Raw genomic sequence first — 25,504 nt, forward strand, 5'->3', positions numbered from 1 at the left:
GTTTGCCCTTTCCAGCTATCTATGGGCACTCCCAACTCTCTCTCTTGACCCATATCATGGGCAGGATTTCAGCCCATGACAATCATAGATTCCAATAGTATGAAAATCAGGGAAGGGGATGGGAATTCCAATAGTACAGGCATGTCAAACTGCCAGCCCATGGGCCGGATGCGTCACACTGAAACTACGCCCACCCCATTGCCGGCAATGGGGAAAAAGTCATGATACGTCACGTGACATCACATGACATCATGAGTTTGACATGCCTTCAATCTACACCTCTCAGTGCCTCTGAAATGAATTATGCATCACAACTCTGGAAGGATTTAATGGACTCATTTCCTAATCAGGAATAATACATTAGAGAAAGGACTATCATCAGGCTATGCCTCAGTTATCCCGAGGGAAACATAGAAGCAAAATGCAAGTGAACATTCTTTTAAAGCAAACCTTTGGGATAGATCTCTTCTAAATGATTCAGCGTGCTGACTACGTTGTAGTCTGTTCACAGAAATCTAAAAAGTAGAAGACATTTCCAAATTTCTCTATAGGCCTCAATCTGATTCAGAAGCCCTCTTAAATGGGGCCTTCCTTTTTAAATAAGAACAAATTCACAAAAAAGAAAGTCAACAATAAGTACATCAGCCAAAGAAAGAGCTTACTATGCCCCTGGCTTCCAAAGCTATCTCTTCAAGTTATTGTCCTGCTCGTCTATCTCATGTTCATATAACTATGAATTACTTTCACTTGGACTCCAACATCATAGATAAAGAAGAGCCATTCTCTAATGATAAGAATAAAAGGATTAGGTCCATAAGCCACCTAAGTGGCAATAACACCCTCTACATTTAAATGTATTGTTACAGTAGAACTGTTTTTTTTATTAAAGAGTTTTACAAAAACAAAATTTTACAATATATCCCCAAATCCCTCCCACCCCAAACCCACCCACTTCCCCCCCCACTTCCCAGAGCTAAATACAGGATTATAGTTACAATAATCATATTCTAAATAAAAATTATGCATAATATACAATTAACCAAATTCATAATGCGCTTTAACTCTCTTTTAACATAACTACAAACAACATACCAATAACAATATCCCACTAAAATCTACTCATAAACTAAATGATACTTTTTAGTCCCATATTTGTTTTGAATATAATTTATCCATCTCCTCCAAACTGAAATATATCTTTCCTGTGAATGATCCTTTAGATAAGCAGAAATCTTAGACATTTCTGCAAGATTCGAAACTTTAAACACCCATTCTTCTACAGTGGGCAAACTATCCTTCTTCCAATATTGTCCCACCAGTAACCTTGCTGCTGTTATCATGTTCAACATCAAGTTAGTTTCTTTAACATCACAATCTACAACAATGCCCAATAAAAACAATTGCGGGGAAAACTTTATCTTTCTCTTAAAAATCTTTTGAATGTTCCACCAAATTTTAATCCATAAAGCTTTTATATTTCTACAAGTCCACCACATGTGAAAATAAGTAGCTTCTAAACTACCGTTACAGTAGAACTGTTAAGAGCTTAAATTTCCTAGGAGGATTAGTGATTTAATCCTACAACCACAGCATCCCCAAAGCATTTTCTTTTTTCTTCCTTATAATTTGCCCAAATAGCTATCAAAAACTATATGGGAATGTGGTAGTGAAAAGGAATAGGACAATCCACTAAAAGGCTTATATAATAGGAACCAAAAATTAGTCTTTTTGTTAGAATCATCCAAATCTCCCACTTGGAATCACCAAACCTTTGATATTCTTCACTTGAACATGTAGGCAAAAAGTTCAACCTGGGGAGAATTCATTTTTCATATAGGTTAATAAAAGTTATTCTGTTGGCTCCTGGTTTAACCTAGTGGCATGAATTCTGAGATTGATAAATTTGGACAATTCCATGTTACAGTCCCTCTTTATCTTGTTTAGTTAATCTGCAGGCATTTCAGATATTCAGATAATTCATTCAGTGGATCTTTCAGGTGTAGTTATGTTCTCAGCCATTATTCCCACAAATGGTGGAGATTCATGTGATTCATGAACAGAGTATTCAATGTTTTTATAAATATACTTATAATGACAAGAAATACCACTTGCCTGCAAGCAAGAACTGGTGTCACCACAAAATAGAAAAAAATGAAGAAAATGAAGAAGCCAAGGTACTCTGGGACTTTAGAAGTCAAACAGACAAGCAAACATCTGCCAGACAATGTCCCAGATTTAATAGTTGTTGATAAGAAAGACAAAAACATCTGAGTACTGGATGTGGCATACCTGGAAACAGCAGAAAGAGAAAGAGAAAGAACTGAAGAACATAACAAAATACAAATACAAATCTGCAAGTAGAAGTAGATGGACAGTGGAAAAAGAAAGCAAGGACACTATCAATAATAACAGGTGCCTTGGGTACAATCCCCCCCTAAAACTGAAGCACTCCTTGAACACTATCAGGATTGACAAAATCACCATTGGTTAATTGCAAAAGGCAAATTTATTAGGAACAACTTACATCCTCCGCCAATATCTTTAACACCATCAAATAACACCATCAGGCCATTCTGAAGGACTTGACAGGTGGATAAAAATTCCAAATCCAGTGTAAATATTGGGTGCAACCAACAATAATTGATAAACAATTGTAATCTAATAACTAAAATGCTGTTAATAAAAGCCATTTATTACAGGAAAATATTCCCTTTATAAAAGGAGAAAGAGCAAGGGGCTGAGTGTAGCTCGTGAGAGAGAACCTGGCATAAACTGAAAGTAAAAGAAGTGAAGGAGCTCTACTGAGAGTCCCAGAGACATTAAAAAGTGAGGGCCTCTTTAAAAGGTTTTCTTTTCTGCTTCATCAAGGCATATTTATTTTGAGATAGGTGAGAGGTTATTCAGGCCACAAGCAATCTGCCACACTACACCGACACCTAAATTCTGCTTGATTGGCAACAGTGCAAGGTTTTCAGCCCAAGAGCCATACATTCTCAGTGTTGCTAGCAGTCAGCAGCCTGTCCAGCAGTTAAGGTTCTGAACACTTCTCATGGGTAGCCCAGGCAGAGTGTATTGTGGCAGTCAAGTGAGCAAGATATTTGGGTTTCTAGATGGCAGTAAGAAAAGAAAAGGAAGTCACAATCCAACCACACTACTTTCCTTTGCATCAAATTTTTTCAGATATTTTGAATTGTAATATCCAGAATTTCCCCCCAGGAAGGAGATCAGTTAAGGCAGGGGTGTCAAACTCAATTTCATTGAGGGCCGCATCAGCATTGTGATTGCCCTCAGGGGGCCGGGTGGGTGTGGCCTGGGTGGGTGTGGACTACTGGGTGGGTGTGGCTAAAGTGCGTATGGCTTACTGGGTGGGCATGGCCAGCTCTACATCATTTGCATCAAGGGTGCCTATGGGGGCCTGGGCAGGAGTGGGACAGATCTGAGGGTCTCTGGCAGAAGGAGGGTCTCTGGGCCAGGGCCAAGGCAGTGGGGGCCGTTCCCTCACTGTTTCCAGGATGGCTTCGCGGGCCGCATGAAACCACTTCACGGCCGGATCTGGCCCCCGGGCCTTGTGTTTGACATGTCTGAGTTAAGGGAAGGCTTCCTGTTTACAACAAAACAGAATGGAAACTTCACAATGCCACATTTGCCAAAGCAGGAACTCTCACTCATTAAAACTTTCTATCAGTGGGCACTTTGCTTCTGCTCTTAAAAATGAATACTGAGGACTGGGTGGATAAGTGGGGTGAGTTGGGTTTCCCCCCCTCTTTAAATACAATTAAACTTTAAAATGCAATTAACACTAAGAACAATCATGTTACTTCTGTTAAGGCAGATACCTTCCAAATATTTAAACTAGAATACCCATAGGCTTCATCCAGCATAATTAAAAGATTTTCAAGAATTATTGGAAATGTAGCCTTAAATATTGAGGGACACAAAACCTGTGCATGTGTCTAGGAATAAAATGAAAGACCATTTATGCATTGTTTAGCCAATCTGTATCTCTGACATAAATAGCAGAACAATTTATTACATCACATTGCAATGATTGTAATAGATGTTTTAGAAGTTTTTCCTACTAAACTAGAATTACAGCACTCAAAGGTAGTTAGTGTATGTTTTGTCAACTGCATCTGTAGATAAGTTGCAGCCCATTTTTTGTATATTTCAGTGTACTTATTGTAACAATAGAAATGCTTACTTGCTCCCATTCTGTCCAAATTATTCTAAGCTTAAAGAAACAGTGGTGTTAAAGCAATGCAGAGCAGTGTACAAAAATGTTATAGCAGCAACAAGTGACTTTAGACCTGCCTTTCTCATCAGAAAGCATCATACTTCTTGCTCAGTGGATTTCTCTTATCACTTTTAAAATAAAGCATTATTGAGAAAAAGTTCTGGTATCTGCTCATTTTCAATATTCCAGTATCTATCAATTTTATTAATCACAGTTTTGCAAAGATCTACTTTTTACTGATAATTCAATTTCATCATGTGTGAATTCTGACTGAAATTGATGTTGTTATTTTTCCCTCAACATCTCTCTGCAATAGTTAATATTGCCACTCAGTGGTGGGATTCATATATGTGAACAACTGGTTCTTTGTGTGGATGCCGCTTCCGGAAGTCCATTCTGGGCCTCGGCTACAAAAATTAGCTACCGGTTCTGCCGAACTTGTGCAAATCGGCTAAATCCCACCACTGTTGCTGCTTCATTGAAACCACAATTCTGTCCTTCTATTTGTTCTAGTCATCTCACCTATGGCTCCAGATTGGTGCTAACCTAGTTGATCACCAATATTATTTCTATTATATTATTTGCTATGTAAGCTATTGTCTTTTATGCCTGCTTTTTACTTATATCTGTAATTGTAATATATGTGTTCAATGCACCATTTTCTATTCTAGGGACAGTAATGATGCTTTGTAATCACAAATCATTGAGAGGCTGTAAATATTGGAATTGTACATAATTCAGAGAAGGGTGGTGCAGGTTTTTCTGCAGAGTTGTCTTCTCAACTGATCCCTGACCTGTGACAACCCTGTTTATATTCCACAGATTGCCAGTTTAGATGTATGACTGTATGGTGTCCAGCAAACAAAGTCAATGGCGAAGCTAGATTCTCTTAATGATTGCATGCATTAACAACTGCAGTGATTCACTTAACCATGGCAAAACGGTCATAAAATTGGGCATGACTCACTTAACAACTGCCTTGCTTAAAAGCAAAAATTCTGGCCCAAATTGTGGTCATAAGTTGAGGACTATGTTACTTTCATTGCTTTTCCTCTTATCTCAATTCTCTGATATTTTGAAAGGTCCTCCTTCATTCTGAAAAATTCTTATATATCTTTAGATCCTTTGATTAAGTCTTCCTGTAATACAGGGGTCCCCAACCCCCAGTCCATGGACCAGTACCGGGCTGCAGCATGCCAGCAACTGGTCCTCACAAACAAGCAAAGCCCCATCCGCAAGTTGCAGGCAGCATACAAAACTACACACCATCCAGTCCATGGAAAAAACTCTCCAGGGAACCAGTCCCTGGCACCCAAAAGGTTGGGGGCCTCTGCTGTAATAGACACTTTTTTCTCTGTTTCATGCATGAATATTATCTCATCTTAAACTTATTTCAAATTGGTTGGGCTAGTTCTTGCTCTGCTGATCCCTTTTCTACACACTCACACTTATGTTGCTTTTTAGTTCATGGTATAAACACTTCCTTATAATTGAATCAAAGATGGGAGCTGCTGTGCTGGGTGTGTGTTAGAGTGTGTGTAAGGGTTTTTAACCTCTGGTTCATGGACTCCTGAGTGTCCATGGATAGATTTCAGAGGATCCCTGAACTATGATGGGGAAAAATTATAACTTACTTTTTATTACTTTATGTATTTAAATATACTTTTTCTGATAATGGTTTTATAGATTTGACCAGATTTTCAAAGAGATCCATGGGAGAAAAAGGTTAAGGACCCCAGTGGATCCATGTAACTAAAAAGAATCTTTGAATGGTGCAAAAATTATAAATACAAAGCAGAAATGGATTCAAAACATTTGAAATGTATTTAATAGTTCTTATAGTGCATAATCTGAAGACAGTGCAGTTAGTTAACATTTTTCTGTGAATCCTTATCCAATAACTCAGGTGTAATCAGTTCCGACTGAGAGACCAAGTAGTAAGGCTGAAGTATTTAGAACTCATATTGAAAAGATTCTGGAAAGGGATTTGGCTTAGGCATCAGAATTAACTACTGTAGAATTGCCATATGTGGACGTAAAGTGAATTTTAACTCTGCCAGAAGGATTTGCTTTTTGTCTGTAATGTGCTTTATCATGCTTTCTTTAACCACAAGATACTTATAGGCACAACTTTTCCATTCTGCACTTTCATATTTGATGCTGTCATGCTGAGCACTGTCTGAGAAAGACATGCAAATAGTAGTCACTATCTTCCAGAAAACTCTTTTTTAATCCAGCTTTATTTTTTGAAATTCGAATCTTAAATAACAGTTGGAGAGGTTTATTTTCAACGTGTAAGGACCTGCCTCAATCCCTCTTCCCAAGAAAGCAGAACTCCTGGAACAGCTTCATTTCAAAATGAACTTTTATTAGGAGAAGTTGACAGCAGGAATAGAAGACAGCATCTGAGTGTTTTCCGTGCGAATCAATAAGTTAAAAGAGTAAATGGCAAACCCCACCCCAATAGTCTATCTGGCTAGTTCAAATGGCCCAATCCCCAGGGTGTGAATCCACTGTGGGAACAGGGTTGATAAGGCGCCATTCCCAAGGCTGTTAGGTCTTCGCAGATGGCTGGAGGAACCCCAGGCAGGCATCAAAGGAAACAGATCAAAGAGCAAGCAGACAGAGGAAAGCAGAGAGGATACATTGAGCACCCATAGCCCCTCCTCCCCCCAGGATTATGGCAGAACCCACAAGAAGAAAGAAATCACCCCCTCCCAACAACCAGGTTCTGACACAATGTTTGTCAGTTAAGCAATTGCAGGGTCGAGGGACTCCATTGTTGCCCTTAATGGAGTCCTGCTTCCTTCCATAATGCACAGTAACCAGTTGGAATGAGGAAGCTTGTCTGCAATGAAATATAATTCAGAGATGAACCAGATAGCACTGCTTGAACAATTCATGTCAGAAAATGTTATTTATGATACATAACTGAAAAAGACTACAGGTATTGTTTTCCCAGTGGGCTGGGTGCAGAGCAATAATGATGCTGTATAAACCCTGCCCTTAAGGCAGTGGCCCATTCTTCCACAGGTGAAGGCTGGTCATGTGGACTAGCCCTAAGACTTCTCAAGACTGGATTAGGGAGCTAGGCTTTTCCCAATATTCCTATATTATGTATTTACAGGAAACCTATTTTTACTGATTATATTTTGCAGAAGAATTGGTCAAAAATTCCTTCCTTCTTAAGCTCATGAGGTGTTCTCAGTCTTCTTTAGCTTATGACATCTTAAATAGCCAATAATATTAGCAATATGTAAAGCACAGAGTAAGTAGATATCATTTAAAATCAAAGGAATATGCAAAATTCATAGTAAATATAACAGGCTGTCTCAAAAGTTTAAAAAAAATGGGAAGATAACCTGTGATTTAAACACAGTGAGTAGGCTTGGAACTGTATGGCATAATATTTCCTTCAAATCTATTTTGGCCAGTCATCTAGGATTCTGTAGAAAAATAATTGATAAATGGTATTTCTTTGAAGCCGCATTTTGTCAAAGTCTGCTGTTCTTCTTGAGGAAGTATAGTTGAATGTTTTTAAGAAAATTGGAAAAAGTACACAATTAGTGGTAATTAACAACAATGAGCAACAAAGAGTCTTGAATTAAGGACTGTTTTACTCTCAGCTATCCCATTTATATTAAATTACATCTCTCTATGCAAATGTTTTTGTAGACAGAAAAATTGAATATGGATATTTAAAATTCTGTATCTCCTTTTAATATTATAGTCTCTCTTATATATTCTTGCAAACAGTGCATTTTTAAATATTTGTTCCTGTGTAGTTTTTTGTTTGTTTGTTTGGAGTTCTTTATTTATGCTTGCTTCTTATATCTTATAGGAGCACTGTTTGTTTGGGACTGAATTGTTCCATGCTCTGATTTATTTATGTATTAAATTTACCTAGCCAGTTTATATAACTGATTGACCCAGTTTAAATGTGTGCATGCTTAAAAAGATTGTAGATGAATGACATTGTAAAGGTCAGGTGTTTTTGCAGATCTTTTATTTTTCCTAATCCTCTTTTGTCATTTTTTCTTTCCTTAGATCTGCAGAATTATTAATCATGTATCATGCCAATGTTAATCATGCTGCTGAAAAAGGAGAGACTCCTTTATATTTGGCCTGTAGAAATGGAAATATTGAATGTGTCAAACTTTTACTGGAAGCTGGAGCAGATAGAAGTGCAAATACCTCTGTAAGTCTGAATTCTTTCTCAGTCAATATTTCTGCTGAGATGTATCTTATTTTTGTGGGTTTGTTTTTTAGACTTATTTTTTTTAATTTTAATTCCATTTATATCCCGCCCTTCTCCGAAGACTCAGGGCGGCTTAGAAGCTTAGCAGTAGCCTTCATTCTATGTATATGCCTGCTTATTAGGGCTTTCACCCCACCCCCCAAGCAGCATTATTACAAAGTCAGCTTAATTGCCCCCAACAATCTGGGTCCTCATTTTACCTACCTTGGAACGATGGAAGGCTGAGTCAACCTTGAGCCTGGTGGGATGCGAACCTGCACTAATTGCAGGCAGCTGGTGTTACTTAAGGAGGCATTAGCCCACTGCTCCACATAGCCTCCCTTTTGTTCAGGAATTCAAGACATGTCTATATAGTGCTATTCTTCCCCACAGGAACCCTACAAGATATGATGGGCTAAGAGTGACTGCTAATAACCTAAAACACAACATTGTTTTTCAAAAAGTAGAGAAGGGAACTAGGGGATCAGCCATATTGGATTTAATTCTCAATAACAGAGATGAAATTAGAAGGTGTTGAAGTTACTGGAACCTTTGGGGAGTGATCATGCAATTTTGGGATTCAACATTATGCAAGCACAAGCAACAGAACAAAGTCAATTAGAGTCTTGGACTTTAAGAGAGCTAATTTCAATAAACTTAGAGAGAGCTTGAGAAGGATTCCATGAATGAGAATCCTCAAGGGGAAAACAACCCAAGAAGCTTGGGAAACTTTGACAAATGAGATTATAAAAGCCCAGGCTAGCACAGTACCAGTGAACAAGAAAAATAACAGCTCTCAAAAGAAACAAGCATGGCTGCATAACAAACTCTGATAAATTGAAAGACAAAAAGGACAAATATAAAAAGTGGAAAGAGGGGCACATAACTAAGGTAGAATATCAGCAAATAGCCCAAGCCTGCAAAGATGAAGTGAGAAAAACTAAGACTCAAAATGAACTAAGGCTTGCAACAAAAGTCAAAATTAACCAAAAAAAGCTGCTTTCAGCATGTAAAGAAACAAGACAAAAGTCAAGGAAATGTTGGTTCATTAGTGGGAGAAAGTGGCAAGAAGGTGACAAGCAACAGGAACTGCTTAACTCATTTTTTGCATCCATCTTTATACAAAAGGGAAAAAAAACAGTCCAACCTATCAAAAACAGTACCATAAAAAACAGATTAGGAATACAAGGTAAAATAGGCAAGAAAATGGTGAGTACCTGTCCACCCTAGACAAGTTCAAATCATGAGGACCAGATAGATTACACCCCAAGGTTCTGAAGGACCTAGCAGATGTGATCTCAGAACCAGTGAACTATATCTTTCAAAGATCTTATAGCACTGGGGAACTACCAGAGGACTGGAAAGAGCTAATGTAGTTCCCATCTTCAAAAAAGGAAAAAATAGATCCAGGAAACTACAGACCTATCAGCCTGACCTCAATACCTGGGAAGATTCTGGAGAGGAACCAAGCAACGAAACAGGAAACATCTAAAGGCAAACAAAATCATAACCAAAAGCCAACATTTGTCAGAAACAGATCATGCCAGACAAATCTTATTGCATTCTTTGATAAAGTGACAAAATAAGTGGACCAAAGGAATGCTGTGGATATAATTTACTTGGATTTCAGTAAGGCATTTGATAAAGTAGACCACAACCTACTACTTGATAAGATAAAAAAGTGTGGGTTAGACAGGATCACCACCAGATGGATTCGTAGCTGGCTGACCAGCTGTATCCAGTGTGTGGTCCTCAATGGAACCGCATCTACATGGAGAGAAGTGTGTAGTGGGGTGCCCCAGGGCTCTGTTCTAGGCCCAGTGCTCTTCAACCTCTTCATCAATGATTTGGATGAGGGGATAGATGAGGAACTCATCAAATTTGCAAACAACACCAAGCTGGCAGGAATAGCCAACACTTCAGAAGATAGGCTTAAGATACAGAAGGATCTTGACATTCTTGAACATTGGGCGCTATCTAACAAAATGAAATTCAGTGGTGAAAAAAGTAAGTTTCTACATTTAGGCAAGAAAAACCAAATACACAGGTATAGCATAGGTGGTACCAGGCTCAATAGTAGTTTCTGTGAGAGGGCTCTTGGAGTCCTTGTGGATAATCATTTAAATATGAGCCAGCAGTGTGCTGCAGCTGCCAAAAAAGCCAACATAGTTCTAGACTGCATTAACATACAAGATCATGTGAAATGTTGGTACCACTTTATAATGCCTTGGTAAGGTCATACTTGAAGTATCGCATCCACTTTTGATCACTACAATGTAAAAAAGATGTTGAGAGTCTACAAAGAGTGCAGAGAAGAGCAACAAAGATGATCAGGGGACTGCAGGCTAAAACATATAAAGAACAGTTGCTGGGATTGGATATGTCTAGTTTAATGAAGAGGAGCACTAAGGGTGACATGATAGCAGTGTTCTGATATCTCAAGGTTTGCCACAAAGAAGAGGGAGTCAAGCTATTCTCCAAAGCACCTGAAGGCAGGACAAGAAGCAATGGATGGAAACTAATCAAGGAAAGAAGCAACCTAGAACTAAGGAGAAATTTCCTGACAGTTAGAACAATTAATCAGTGGAACAACTTGCCTCCAGAAGTTGTGAATGCTTCAACACTGGAAGTTTTTAAGAAGAGACTGGACAGCCATTTGTCTGAAATGGTATAGGGTTTTCAGCCTGAGAAGGATGTTGGACTACAAGATATCTAAGGTCCCTTCCAACTCTGTTATTCTGTATTCTGTTCTATATCTACTCATATCTACTCTACTCACTATAAATACCCTATTCATGACATTTTTGGAATAAAATAAATATTTCATTTTTATATGGCAAACCTTAAACCAGGAATCCCCAACCCCTGGGCCACAGGCCACTACCAGGCCACCGCTTGTTTGGAATCTGGCTGTGCAGGTAGCAGGCAAAATCGTGCAGTGGCCTACTTGCACTTGCGTGCGAAGCTACCCTCATGCAAGTGGCACCTATCTTGCGCTTCCACGTGAAGCTCACACAAATGGAGCTGCATATTCTCACGTGTGCCTGCCTATCATTCACAAGGACCTATTTATCTCCTCCTCCCCCGACTGGCTGGCAAGCCACAAAGTTTGGAGACCACTGCCTTAAACAACTTTCAATTGGCACTTTTCCTCTAAGATTCCTGAAATAACTATTTTTCTTATTCTCATACTTGGCAGCTATAAGATGAGAAGTGACATTGTTCACAATTCTTCTGTTATCTTTATTTGCATAATCTCTGTGTGGTAGAGTTTTGTCTTACCTCTGCAACAAAATCTTGGACACGTCACATTACAATAAGGCAAGGTCCTTTTATTGCTCTCCCCGCCTTAATTGAAGGTGGTCATCATTTTCTACATAGAGTTACTAATTTTGTATTATGAACCACTGAAGACATTGCTACACTTTAAAGCCATATTTACAAAGGACACAATGAATAAAGATGAATCTTGAATCAGATGAATTGTTGCTCCATTGAAAGGAGTGTATTGCACTATACAATATATAATGAATCAACTGCTTTAAATATCCATATTCTCCTCTCCATACAGTATATGTTTCTATATCTAGGCACAAGCATTCAAACATGTGTATATATGTAGTCTGTGGCTACAGTGGCTTTCATAATGGGCTATTGCATTTTGCAAAGTAGCACTATATACAGTATTGTGCAGATTTGATAGAATCTGATTGTGCTGCATGTTACATTATCAGGGCTATATATATATATATATATATATATATATATATATATATATATATATATATATATATATGTATGTATGTATGTATGTAATGCAATGTTTAATCTTACATATATGAGTGTTTTTGTTATGCTCTGACAGTACTATCTTAAATGTTCAGAAATAAATCCACTAATTTCAAAGCAGATATATATTCAGCAAATAAACCCATTGATTTATTATTTCAAAGCAGAGAAATAAGATTTGCAACTTGCGTAGCTTTGAAATACTGAATTCCACATTGGGGGAATTTTTTTCTTTTTCTTCAAAATTCAAGTGCAATTCCTGAATTCAGGGATATTTTAAGGGATATACAGTATTACTACAGAATTTCAACTTTCAGAGCTAGAGCCCTGATTGGTTTGCATTGTATTTGAACTGTATTTGGGGTCCTTCCTCATTGGATCTCCATCGCTTTTCAGCAGAATTTCAACTTTCAGAGCTGCTGGGAAGTGCTCCATGCTGTACGTTTTGCAAGGGCTGCACCAAAAAAGGAATTATATAACTAAATATCAAAAACAGAAGCGGTACATTCAGGGCATGTGCATCTGAGATTCGTTGTAACTCAGCATTTCTGGCTTAGTTCAGTGCAACACCTGTTTTGCAGCTGTCTTTCGCAGTATCCTTTTCAAACTTGGAAACTGTCCTATCTGTAAACAAATCACTAGTCTACAAGGACAGATTATTTATCTAGGGTCTGTAATCTGTGCTCTTCAGGCAGAAATTAGGTGTCCAGTTCAGCCCTTCTACCCTATTGAGCCTCGGTGCTATCAGCCCCCTCTACCACAAAGATCCTGCAGGAGAAGGGCAGTGTGGACAACCGTGGGATCTGGCAGGGTGAGATCTGTGAACCATCAACCCAAAGCTTTCACTGTGTCCCTGCACAACAGATACAGTGCCCTTTCTGACCTTAATAAGGACATTAAGGAGACAGGTAAAGGTATATGTGATAATAACTCAAATAAGCAGGGGATCGTGGTCCAAGATGAAAAACTTGTTTTCGACAGGGAGAAGTGTGAATCTGGTATTACACACCAGTCATGCAAGAACAGAAAGGCATCCAAAAAGAGAAGCCACCTTCTGGTTGGTGATTCAATTATAAGGGATGTAAACTTAGGAAAGGACACAGAGGTTTTGAAAGAGGTCAGGTGTCTTCCAGGTGCTACTGCCAGTAGGGACAAGAAGCGTATTTTTAAAATAATCAAGAATGCCAGCAAGGACTGTGATGTGGAGGCTATTGTACATCTTGGCACTAATGATCTGTCCCAAAAAGATGTACTCTCTGTGCAGAATGATTTCCAGAGCTTGGGGCAGGAACTTAGCAGAATAGGCTGTAGGCTTACTTTTTCAGAGGTTTTACCAGTGTATAAGGAGCAAAATGGAAAAGGCCAGCGTATAGCAGAATTTAATATGTGGCTAAAGGAGTGGTGTAAAGGAGAAGGCTTTGGTTATATTAGTCATGATGTCTGTAGCTGGTCCAATGAAAAAATGTATAAAAGAGATGGTCTGCATCCATCCAAGAAAGGGACTGAGTTACTTGGCAATAAAATCACAGCTTTTTTGGAGGAACATTTAAACTAAATAATGGGGATAGTGAGTTAATTGATACAGAACATCACTGTCCCCGGCAATCTAAGAAAATAGGGAAATCCAGGAACCACACAAGTTATGCAGCAAGTAAACACAGGGTCAGTCATAAAGGACTCAAATGTCTATACACTAATGCACAGAGTATGAACAGTAAGCAGGGTGAAGTAGAAATTCAGGTAAATCAGGGCAGATATGATATTGTTGCCATTACGGAAACATGGTGGGACGAAACCTACAAATGGAACACACAGCTAGAGGGATTTAAACTATTTAAAAGAAACAGACTAAACAAAAGAGGAGGAGGAGTTGCTCTATATATAAGAAATAACTTTATCTCTATAGAAATAGAGCACAACAATGATGAAAACTGTAAACTTGAAAGCATTTGGGTCAATATAAAAGGTGAAAAAAATGACATTGCCATAGGTGTATACTATAGGCCGCCCAACCAAGCAGAGGAAATAGATGAACTTTTTGCTAGTCAGCTAACTAAGGTATGTAAGAAGCACATCACAATAGTAATGGGGGACTTTAATTACCCTGATATCAACTGGGAGACAAAATCTGCACCAAGTGGAAGATCAAACAGATTCCTGTCAAACCTAGCAGACAACTTTCTCTCCCAAAAAAGTAGGGAAGGGAACTAGGGGATTAGCCATATTGGATTTAATTCTCACAAACAGAGATGAAATGATAGAAGGTGTCGAAGCCACAGGAACCTTGGGGGGAAGTGATCATGCAATATTGGAATTCAACATTCTGGAGGCACAAGCAATAGAACACAGCCAAACTAGAGTCTTGGACTTTAAAAGAGCTAATTTCAATAAACTTAGAGAGACCATGGGAAGAATTCCATGGATGAGAATCCTAAAGGGGAAAACAACTCAAGAAGCTTGGGAAATTTTGAAAAGTGAGATAATAAAGGCCCAGTCTAGTACAATACCAACAAAGAAGAAAAATAACAGTTCTCAAAAGAAACCAGCATGGCTGCATAAAGAACTCTCTGATAAATTGAAAGATAAAAAGGACAAGTATAAGAATTGGAAAAAGGGGCACATAACTAAGTCAGAATATCAGCAAATAGCCCGTGCCTGCAAAGATGAAGTGAGGAAAGCTAAGGCTCAAAATGAACTAAGGCTTGTGACCAAAGTCAAAAATAACAAAAAATGCTTCTTTCAACATATAAAAAACAAGAAAAAAGTTAAGGAAATGATTGGTCCATTAGTGGGGGAAAGTGGCAAGAAGGTGACAAGAAATAGGGAGAAAGCAGAACTATTTAATTCGTTTTTTGCATCTTTCTTTACACAAAGGGAAAAAACAGTCCAACCTACCCAAACCAGTGCCATAAAAAACAGAATAGAAACGCAAGTTAAGATAGGCAAGAAAATGGTAAGTGAGCACCTGTCCAGCGTAGATGAGTTCCAATCACCAGGACCAGATGGATTACACCCCAAGGTTCTCAAGGAACTGGCAGACGTGATCTCAGAACCACTGAACTATATTTTTCAGAGATCCTGGAGCACTGAGGAACTACCAGAGGACTGGAAGAGAGCTGATGTAGTTCCCATCTTCAAAAAAGGGAAAAAAATAGATCCAGGAAACTACAGACCTATCAGCCTGACCTCAATAACTGGGAAGATTCTGGAAAAGATAATCAAACAAGAAATCAGCGAACACCTTGATGCAAACAAAGTCATCACTAAAAGTCAACATGGGTTTGTCAAAAACAGATCATGCCAGACAAATCTTATTACATTCTTTGACCCAGTGACAAAACTAGTGGACCAGAGGAATGCTGTAGATATAATTTACTTGGACTTCAGTAAGGCATTTGATAAAGTAGATCACAACCTACTACTTGATAAGATAGAAAAATGTGGGTTAGATATAGATAGCATTACCACCAGATGGATTCGTAGCTGGCTGACAGGCCGTACTCAGCGTGTGGTCCTCAATGGAACCACATCTACATGGAAGGAAGTGTGTAGTGGGGTGCCCCAGGGCTCTGTTCTGGGCCCAGTGCTCTTCAATATCTTCATTAATGATTTGGATGAGGGGATAGATGGGGAACTCATCAAATTTGCAGACGACACCAAGCTGGCAGGAATAGCCGATACTCCAGAAGATAGGCTTAAGATACAGAAGGATCTGGACAGACTTGAACACTGGGCACTATCTAACAAAATGAAATTCAATGGTGAAAAAAGTAAGGTTCTACATTTAGGCAGGAAAAATCAAATGCATAGGTATTGTATAGGTGGTACCTTGCTCAATAGTAGTAACTGTGAGAGGGAACTCGGAGTCTTAGTAGACAATCACTTCAATATGAGCCAGCAGTGTGCTGCAGCTGCCAAAAAAGCCAACACAGTGCTAGGCTGCATTAACAGAGGGATAGAATCAAGATCAAGTGAAGTACTAATACCACTTTACAATGCTTTGGTAAGGCCACACCTGGAATACTGCATCCAGTTTTGGTCACCACGATGTAAAAAAGATGTTGAGACTCTAGAAAGGGTACAGAGAAGAGCAACAAAGATGATTAGGGGGCTGGAGGCTAAAACATATAGGGAACGGTTGCTGGAATTGGGTACAGTCATGGCCGAAATTGTTGGCACCGCAGAAGTTTTTCCAGAAAATCAAGTATTTCTTACAGAAAAGTATTGCAGGAACACATGTTTTGTTATACACAGGTTTATTCCCTTTGTGTGTATTGGAACACAACAAAAAAGAGGAAAAAAAAGCAAATTGGACATAATCTCAAACAAAACTCCAAAAATGGGCTGGACAAAATTATTGGCACCCTTAACTTAATATTTGGTTGCACACCCTTTGGAAAAAATAACTGAAATCAGTCGCTTCTTATAACCATCAATAAGCTTCTTACACCTCTCACCCGGAATTTTGGACCACTCTTCCTTTGTAAACTGCTCCAGGTCTCTCTTATTGGAAGGGCGCCTTTTTCCAACAGCAATTTGGAACATCTCTCCACAGATGTTCAATGGGATTCAGATCTGGACTCATTGCTGGCCACTTCAGAACTCTCCAGCGCTTTCTTGCCATCCATTTCTGGGTACTTTTTGACGTATGTTTGGGGTCATTGTCCTGCTGGAAGACCCAAGATCTCGGACGCAAACCCAGCTTTCTGACACTGGGCTCTACAGTGCGACCCAAAATCCTTTGGTAATCCTCAGATTTCATGAAGCCTTGCACACATTCAAGGCACCCAGTGCCAGAGGCAGCAAAACAACCCCAAAACATCATTGAACCTCCACCACATTTCACTGTAGGTACTGTGTTCTTTTCTTTGTAGGCCTCATTTCGTTTTCAGTAAACAGGAGAATTATGTGCTTTACCAAAAAGCTCTATCTTGGTCTCATCTGTCCACAAGACGTTTTCCCAGAAGGATTTTGGCTTACTCAAGTACATTTTTGCAAACTGTAATCTTGCTTTTTTATGTCTCTTTGTCAGCAGTGGGGTCCTCCAGGGTCTCCTGCCATAGCGTTTCATTTCATTTAAATGTCGACGGATAGTTTGCGCTGACACTGATGCTCCCTGAGCCTGCAGGACAGCTTGCATTCCTTTGGAACTTGTTTGGGGCTGCTTATCCACCATCCGGACTATCCGCTGAGCGAGAGAATGAGGCGGTGGAGCGCTCCGCGAAGTATGGGGCGGTGGAAGCTTGCCCACCGCCTCATACTTCGTGGAGCGCTCCAACGCCTCATTCTCTCGTCTCAGCGCCCATTTTCTTGGCGAAGACTTCTTTCGTGGGATCCAACCTCTGCCACGCCGCACCACGCCAACAGCAAGCCACCCCATTCTCTCGGCAGAGCGCTCCACTGCCCCATTCTCTCAGCTGAGAAAAGGGGGCGGCAGAGGCTACATCCCCCGAAAGAAGTCTCCGCTGAGACAAGAGAATGAGGCGGTGGAGCACTCCGCCAAGTATGGGGCAGTGGAGGCTTGCTGCCCATTCTTTCGGCAGAGACTTCTTTCGGGGGATCCAGCCTCTGCCACGTCGCACCGCACCAACAGCAAGCCACCCCATTCTCTCGGCGGAGCGCTCCACTGCCCCATTCTCTCAGCGGCTTGCTGCCCCATTCTCTCATCTCGGCAGAGCCCAGCTGAGAAAAGGGGGCGACAGAGGCTGGATCCCCGAAAGAAGTCTCCACCGAGATGAGAGAACAGGGTGGCAAGCCGCCGAGAGAATGGGGTGGTGGAGTGCTCCGCCGAGAGAATGGGGCGGCTTGCTGTTTTCTCGGTGCAGCACGGCAGAGGCTGGATCTCCTGAAAGACGTCTCTGCTGAGATGAGAGAACGGGGTGGCAAGCTGCCGAGAGAATGGGGCGGTGGAGCGCTCCGCTGAGAGAATGGGGTGGTGGAGACTTGCCACCCATTCTCTCGGCAGAGACTTCTTTCGCGAGATCCAGCCTCTGCCGTGCTGCACCGAGAGAACAGCAAGCCGCCCCATTCTCTCGGTGGAGCACTCCACCGCCCCGTTCTCTCATCTCAGCAGAGACGTCTTTCGGGGGATCCAGCCTCCAGCTGCTGCATTTCCCAGCCTCGGCTTATACTTGAGTCAATAACTTTTTCCAGTTTTTTGGGGTAAAATTAGGGGTCTCGGCTTATACTCAAGTCTGCTTATACTCAAGTATATACGGTAACTTATATCTTACCAAGATAGTTTATTTTATTCAATAAAGAACAATAAGTTGGAAATCTGCCCCAAATACATGTGATCTGCCGGAGCCCTTGAACAGATATTCTTTAGAGTTTAAAATGCAGTTTTTAAAATTTCCAGCCAGCATGGTGAGGAATCATCCATATATTTATCCCTAGATCTAGCTCTAAAGGTAAAGGTTCCCCCGCACATGCGTGCTAGTCGTTTCCAACTCTAGGGGCCGGTGCTCATCTCCGTTTCAAAGCCGAAGAGCCAGCGCTTGTCCGAGGACGTCTCCATGGTCATGTGGCCGGCATGACTAGACGCCAAAGGCGCACGGAACACTGTTACCTTCCCACTTTAGTGGTCCCTATTTTTCTACTTGCATTTTTACGTGCTTTCAAACTGCTAGGTTGGCAGAAGCTGGGATGAGTAACAGGCACTCACTCTGTTACGCGGCACTTGGAATTTGACCCGCCAAACTGCCAACCATCTGATCGTCAAGCTCAGCGTCCTAACCCACTGAGCCACCACGTCCCTTACAGATCTAGCTCTACTTTTGCCCAAATTAATGTGTCTGTTTTACTTCTGAAACTGCTAGAAAATTAAAAGGAAAAGGGGAAAAAGAAATATAGGTGGCTTCCTCAAGGATTTCTTATACTATCTTAGTATTTCAGTATTGTGTAGCTCACTAGTAGAGGTGAACCAATAGAGTTTTATCACCTGCAATGTCTTTGGGTGGCGATGCCCCATTTAGATCTAAGTGAAGGTATGAATTAAAAATACTTGTTTTGGTCATAATAATTGCCTTTAAAAAACAGAATCAGCATATATGTTATAAACTGTTATAACTGTAATAGAGGCTACAGTTTTTAAGCAGGGACATACTGTATGAAAGATCATACCTCATATTTCTAGAAGTTGGTGGGAAATGCATAAAATAAAGCTGAAATTAAAACAAATGCAAAATGCATTTCTCCAAACAATAGAAATTCTCTTTAGTAAGTGTCAGGACCCACCCCAATTCACATCTTAGGAAAACAAAAACTCTTGGAGTCAGCTCTAGTCCAAAAGGAATTTTTACTAGGACATGTTTGGTTGTGGAAATACAAGACGGGACCTGGTATAGTTTTACAGATTGAGACTTTATAAGGAGTTCCCGGTTCAACCCCACTTCCCTCAACCCCATGTGGTCAGCCCCCCATCATTTACTTCATGTCATCCCTTTCGTGGGAAAAAGGAAACTTCGAATCTTTATGGTTATTGCCTTCTTCCTTTACAGATTCAAATGGAGACACAGGCCAGATGCCTCATTCCCTAACCCTCCCCTTTGTTCCCCCAGTTCAAAAGGTTTCCCTTGGTCTTTGAAATAACCTAAGGCAGGCTGAATCCACATTCGCTCCTTCCTCGGGAGATGGCAGAATCCGGGGGGGGGGGATAATGTTTTAAAATTTATGAATGTGATATAAATGGATTCTGACAGTAAGCATGTGTTTATACCTGCATCAATGTTTCCATGTGGTGATATTTTTTCTACATTTCCTAGGAATACAAGACATTATTATCGGTGATCTTATTTTGCTTCATAGAGCTAAAAGCATCCTTTGCACTCATTAGACTCATTTTGCCCTATTCCCTAATTTATAGTCTCTTTCTCTCTTTCTAAAAGCAGCTGTGGTCAAAAAGTCAGATAAAGCATTTTCTTTTCCGATTAGATTCTGATATATGGAAGGTAGTAGAGGGAGTCTTTACCAAAAGTATTGCAAAAACATGAGATATTTAGAAGAGAACAGGTTTAAGAAAATGTTTGCTTATTTGTGCATTCATTCATTCATGGTACTAATTCATTTATTAAGGATCCTGAACTTGTTTTAAATTTGTTTTTAATTGATCTAGGATGGCTGGACTCCATTTCATGCTGCTGTTGATGCTGATAATGTTGATTGCCTAAAGTTTTTGATGTATTATGGAAAATCAGGAGATGGAAGCTTTGAGAATGAAGCAGATGCTAACAACATCTTGAGCTTAGGGAGTGAAGATTTCTTTAGCTATAAAGCAAATCCTGTTGTTCCTGCAGATCTCATCAACTGTGAAAACAAAGATGGCTGGACTGCAGCCCACATTGCAGCATCAAAAGGCTTTAAGGTCAATTTGTCTATCTAGCACATTGTTTAGGATGTTGGGCATCAGATTTAAATGACAATTGCACTGGTATGCATGGCTGATATATTTGAGGCCAAATTTTATCTTAATTTAGGATGCTATTTAAATAGGGGACAAGGTTAGTTTAGGGATAAAAAATATGAATGTGTTGTCATGAAGATGAAGGAGAATGTAAACCAGTTTTAAGACTGGAATGATGGTTGAAGTAAATATCCTACATTATAGAATTCAAAATTATCTAACAAAAGACAAACATGAAAATCCTTTACAGATTTATTGCCACCAAAGGAAAATAAAGCAATTAGTATTAATCTAATCCACATATTTGTATTTTAACAATTGTGGCCAGTGTTGTGCCTTGTGGAACCAACAATAGAGATGGTTGGTTTCCTAATTGTTGGCTTATAAGATTACTGTCTAAATTCTATGCTATTCCTTATCCTCTAAGGGACCTAATAGAAACATTTTAGCTGGGTATAATTGGAAAGACTAAATTAGATGAATAAGTCATAGATCTTGTACCCCTATTGCCCCTTCACATAGTGTCTTTCTAAAAGAGCCAACACAAACTAGAGTGCTACTTGGCTATTATATAAACTGCAGTGGACTCCACAGTAGTAATGGCTATATGTGCAGACTGTGAAAAATTGCCTGTTTATAAACTGCCTTGTTTCCACATTAAAGCAAAATACTTCTTAGACTTTTAAACGGATATTACAATCAACTCATTGGGCTTTTGACACATCTATAAATCATCTTTCCCCGCTACAGTAAATGAATGCAGAGGATCACTTTTTCAAATCTGGGTTCTGTGGCATATATTTTTCCTATTTTTCCTATTCAGTTGTATCATAAAAAAACCTGTACCATGGTCTTCAACCCAGAGCCTTTTGATAAACACTATAATTTCTATCATTCTTCAAAGTTCATCTGGTATATTTACTCCTTAGGAATAATGGGGCTTGTAATTAATCCAGTCTATTTATTTTCTGCATAAGTATTAGGTATGTTTTGCTTGTAATTAAAAAGAAAACATTTTGTTTTATGTATGTGTGTGTGTGCAATATGCAATATTGTTGCAATATGCAATATAAATTCATGGAATCCCATGCTGAAAAATGGAAAGCTAGTTCTTTTTATATATAACTTGTTTGGGTGATGAGAAGCATTCATTTTAAAAAATTATAAAAGCTGAATCCAGTTCATACCAATCCCTTGTATCCTTCAAACTATATTGTTACTAATTTTCCAGAGCTGCCTAGAAGTTTTATGTAGCCATGGGGGACTGGAGGCTGAAAGAAAAGATAAGTGCAACCGAACACTACATGATGTTGCTACTGATGATTGTAAACATCTTCTAGAGAACTTGAGTAAGTTAACAGTGTTATATGAGTACCAGAGTGTTTCTGTAAAACACATAAAATATGCATAATTCCCATGTAATGCAGAATATCCTACTAATTACAGATGTTAAGACTTCTCTCTATTTCTATGTAACCTGACAATAGAGAATGTTCTCTGGTGGAAAGCCTTAATGATGGAATAGTTATGGTATTGTCCAAGTCCACTCACTGGTCCTGTTCATTTGAGATGCTTGACTAGATCTTGTAGTTGCAGAGAGATTGTCATGACACTATCAAATGATATAATAGTTTTTAGAGATTAAATGTAGCCCCAAATAGATCTAATTTGTTCAGAATTAAATCAGGCTTCCCCTAGTCATCCTTGCCCAAAATACTGATGGAGCATAAATTATCCTTACCTTTCCAAAGATCAAAAGACCATCCTAGGCAGCCCTTGAGATATGAAGCTGCTCTAGTAAATTTCTTTCTGGAATTTTTTGTGCTCCCTCCCACGGCTAGTGAAAAATAATGGGACTACCATGTTTCCCCAAAAGTAAGACCCTCTCTTATATTATTTTTGCCTCTAAAAGAGGCATTAGATCTTAATTTTGGGGGTGTCTTATATTTTTTGTGACACCTGCCTTGCCTCGTGGCGGTGGTACCAACAGCCCCGTCCAGCAGCTCACATGGCTGCTGACCCACTTCTGCTGTGCCGCTTGTGGCAAGAGGCCACGTGGCACATTGCGCCACTGTCATCACAATGAGGCGAGGCAGATGGAGGGGGTGGAGCTGCCTCATGCACCTTGTACCTGTTTACCAGTACTTCATCCCCCCCCCTGCCAGGCCATTCCTTGATCAGTGAAAAAAAAAGATTTTGCAAGAAGTTGGAAGGTCTGACTGAACTTTTTTTAGTCCCACAAACTCCGTTTCCCTGCAGTAGAAGAGAAATATGCCAGAGCTGTAAAGCAGGTTAGCAAAGAAATGTTTTTGGGAAGCGGGAGGAGCTGCGCTGGGAGGAGAAGCGGCAGGAAATGGGGCTGCTGTTTCTAGAAGGGAGAAGGGAGATGGTGGACAATGCAGGCAGTAAGCAAGTGCTGTTCTCTGCTTTGCATCCCTGCACAAAGCCACTGCATTCTTCGTTCTCCATTCTCTGTGAGATAGGTGACAAAGGGCTATTGGAGGCAGGTGGCCTGGGAGAGTTGATGGAGGACAAAGAGGCAGCGGCTGTGCCCAGGCAGGTGATCTGTGGGATGAAGCTTAAAGACAGCCCCTCCAGCGGTACGCAGTGGTAGTGGAGCCATTCACCATCACTCCCCCCCTGGCTCCAAAACGGCAGAGGGGGACCGGGCCTACTCCCCCCATCCCATCTGCCATAACAGGGCAGTCCAGTTCAGGAGGGGAGTGAAAGGTCGCCAATCAAGAAATGGTCTGGCGGGGAGCTGAAGTACCGGTAAGCGGGTGAGAAAAGTGTGGGACAGCTCCACCCCCTCCCCCACCTGCCTTGCCTTGTTATAGTGGCAGTGGCATGGTATGCTGCACAGCCTCCTACCCCATTGTGGCAGCAAGGTGGGATGGAGTGGGCAGGGTCCTAACTAGGGCTTATTTTGGGGTAGGGCTTATATTAGCCCTCTCTCCCCCCCCACAAAAAATCAGGGTAGGTCTTAGTTTAGGGGAGGGGCTTATTTTTGGGAAAACATGGTATGAAAATAGATAAGACGCAGGTAGCTCATCTGAGGCTCTCCATAATGGTGATAACTGTTGTTATAGCGCACTGATGCTTTTATTTGGACTTGCTCTGGCAAAAGAAGAAAAAGAGGTGAGGTGAGAGAATTCAGTCTTCAGGAAGAATGTTGGAATGGAGTAGGCTGTTCACATCATGTGAAAACAGCCAAGGATCAATCCAACCTACTTTACAGAACTGTTTCGTGAGAAAAGTTGAAAAGGTAAAGCTCTCTGTGCCATTTGAAGCTTCTTGAGGAAAACAGGATGTATACCTCTCTATAGAGATAGCATAACATATTTTTAAAATAAGGGTGGGTTTTGTAAATTTAAGGTAATATATGCTATTACATTTCGGACATTCACCATGTATCTCTTTTTATGGTTTGCACTCATTTCTCTTGAGCAGTGCTTGTTTTGTAAAGGAAAAAGGTGCCGGAACTCACACATGTCATACAACCCTCCTTGCCTACCCTACAAGGTTCCATCCAAAAAAGGTGCCGGAACTCCGTTCTGAGAGTCCTATGAGAAAAAAAGCCCTGCTCTTGAGCCATCCTTGTCAAAGATTTTCAAACTTGCCTTGCCATAAGTTTTAGCCATACATAGTACAGACTGTGAAAGTTGGACCATAAGAAAGGCTGAGTGCCAAAGAATTGAGGTCTTTGAACTATGGTGCTGGAGAAGACTCCTGCGAGTCCCTTGGACTGCAAGGCATTCAAACCAGTCAGTCCTAGAGGAGATCAACCCTGACTGCTCTTTAGAAGGCCAGATCCTGAAGTTGAAACTCAAATACTTTGGCCACCTAATGAGAAGGAAGGATTCACTGGAGAAGAGCCTAATGCTGGGAAAAATTGAGGGCAATAGAAGAAGGGGACGACAGAGAATGAGGTGGCTGGATGGAGTCACTGAAGCAGTAGGCGTGAGCTTAAATGGACTCCAGAAGATGGTAGAGGATAGGAAGGCCTGGAGGAAAATTCTCCATGGGGTTGCGATGGGTCAGACATGACTTCACAACTAACAACAACAAAAGTACAGACTGAAGGCACATTAGAGCACTGTTGATTATTCATGATATTTCCAGTAATCATTTTAGCACTAATCACATTCCTTTATGTCCCATTTACATTAAAGAAAAGTTGTCAAAATCACGCTTATTATTTCATGCTGAATTTATATTTTCTCAAGCTAATTCAGTGAGAGGATATCATTATTTCAATTTTGCAGACCAATCTTATGGTTGTTCAGGGTTTTTCACTGAGGCTATTCTCGATTGCATTGCTCATGGCTTCTTGCCAGTTTATAATCATGGTATTCAAATGCAAACATGAGTTGCATCCTTTGAAAAGATTGGTGCTTCTCCAGTCAGAGAAAATTCACCATATATGCTCTTCTTGTGAGCATTGTGGTTTGGCAGAGCTAAGATGTCAATGTTTAGTCTTGTCATCTCTTGTTTGACCACGTCCAGCTTTCCTTGATTCATGGATCTTACATTCCAGGTTCCTATGGAGAAAAAATCTTTACAGCATCGGACTTTCCGTTTACCACCAGACATATCCACAGCTGAGCGTCCTTTCGGCTTTGGCCCAGTCGCTTCATTCTTTCTGGTGCTACTAGTACTAGCCCTCTGCTCTTCCCCATTAGCATATTGGACGCCTTCCGACCTGAGGGGCTCCTCTTCCAGCGTCATATCGTTTTGCCTTTTGGTACTGTCCATAGGGTTTTCATGGCAAAGATACTGGAGTGGTTTGCCATTTCCTTCTCCAGTGGATCACGTTTTGTCAGAACTCTCTGCTATGACCTTT

General features: G+C 40.3%; 1 protein-coding gene across 1 annotated transcript in view; it reads left to right on the forward strand.

The window, feature by feature from the left end:
• The window catches only part of CTTNBP2 (cortactin binding protein 2), a 170,514-nt gene that overhangs the window by 81,465 nt on the left and 63,545 nt on the right, over positions 1-25,504 (forward strand). The window contains exons 7-9 of the mRNA XM_083366677.1: positions 8,282-8,432; positions 20,374-20,622; positions 21,893-22,010. Coding sequence (XP_083222803.1) covers positions 8,282-8,432; positions 20,374-20,622; positions 21,893-22,010 — 518 coding nt within the window. The remainder of the gene's footprint in view (positions 1-8,281; positions 8,433-20,373; positions 20,623-21,892; positions 22,011-25,504) is intronic.

The sequence above is a fragment of the Vipera ursinii genome (genome assembly GCF_947247035.1).
Source record: "Vipera ursinii genome assembly, chromosome: 6".
Taxonomy (NCBI): domain Eukaryota; kingdom Metazoa; phylum Chordata; class Lepidosauria; order Squamata; family Viperidae; genus Vipera; species Vipera ursinii.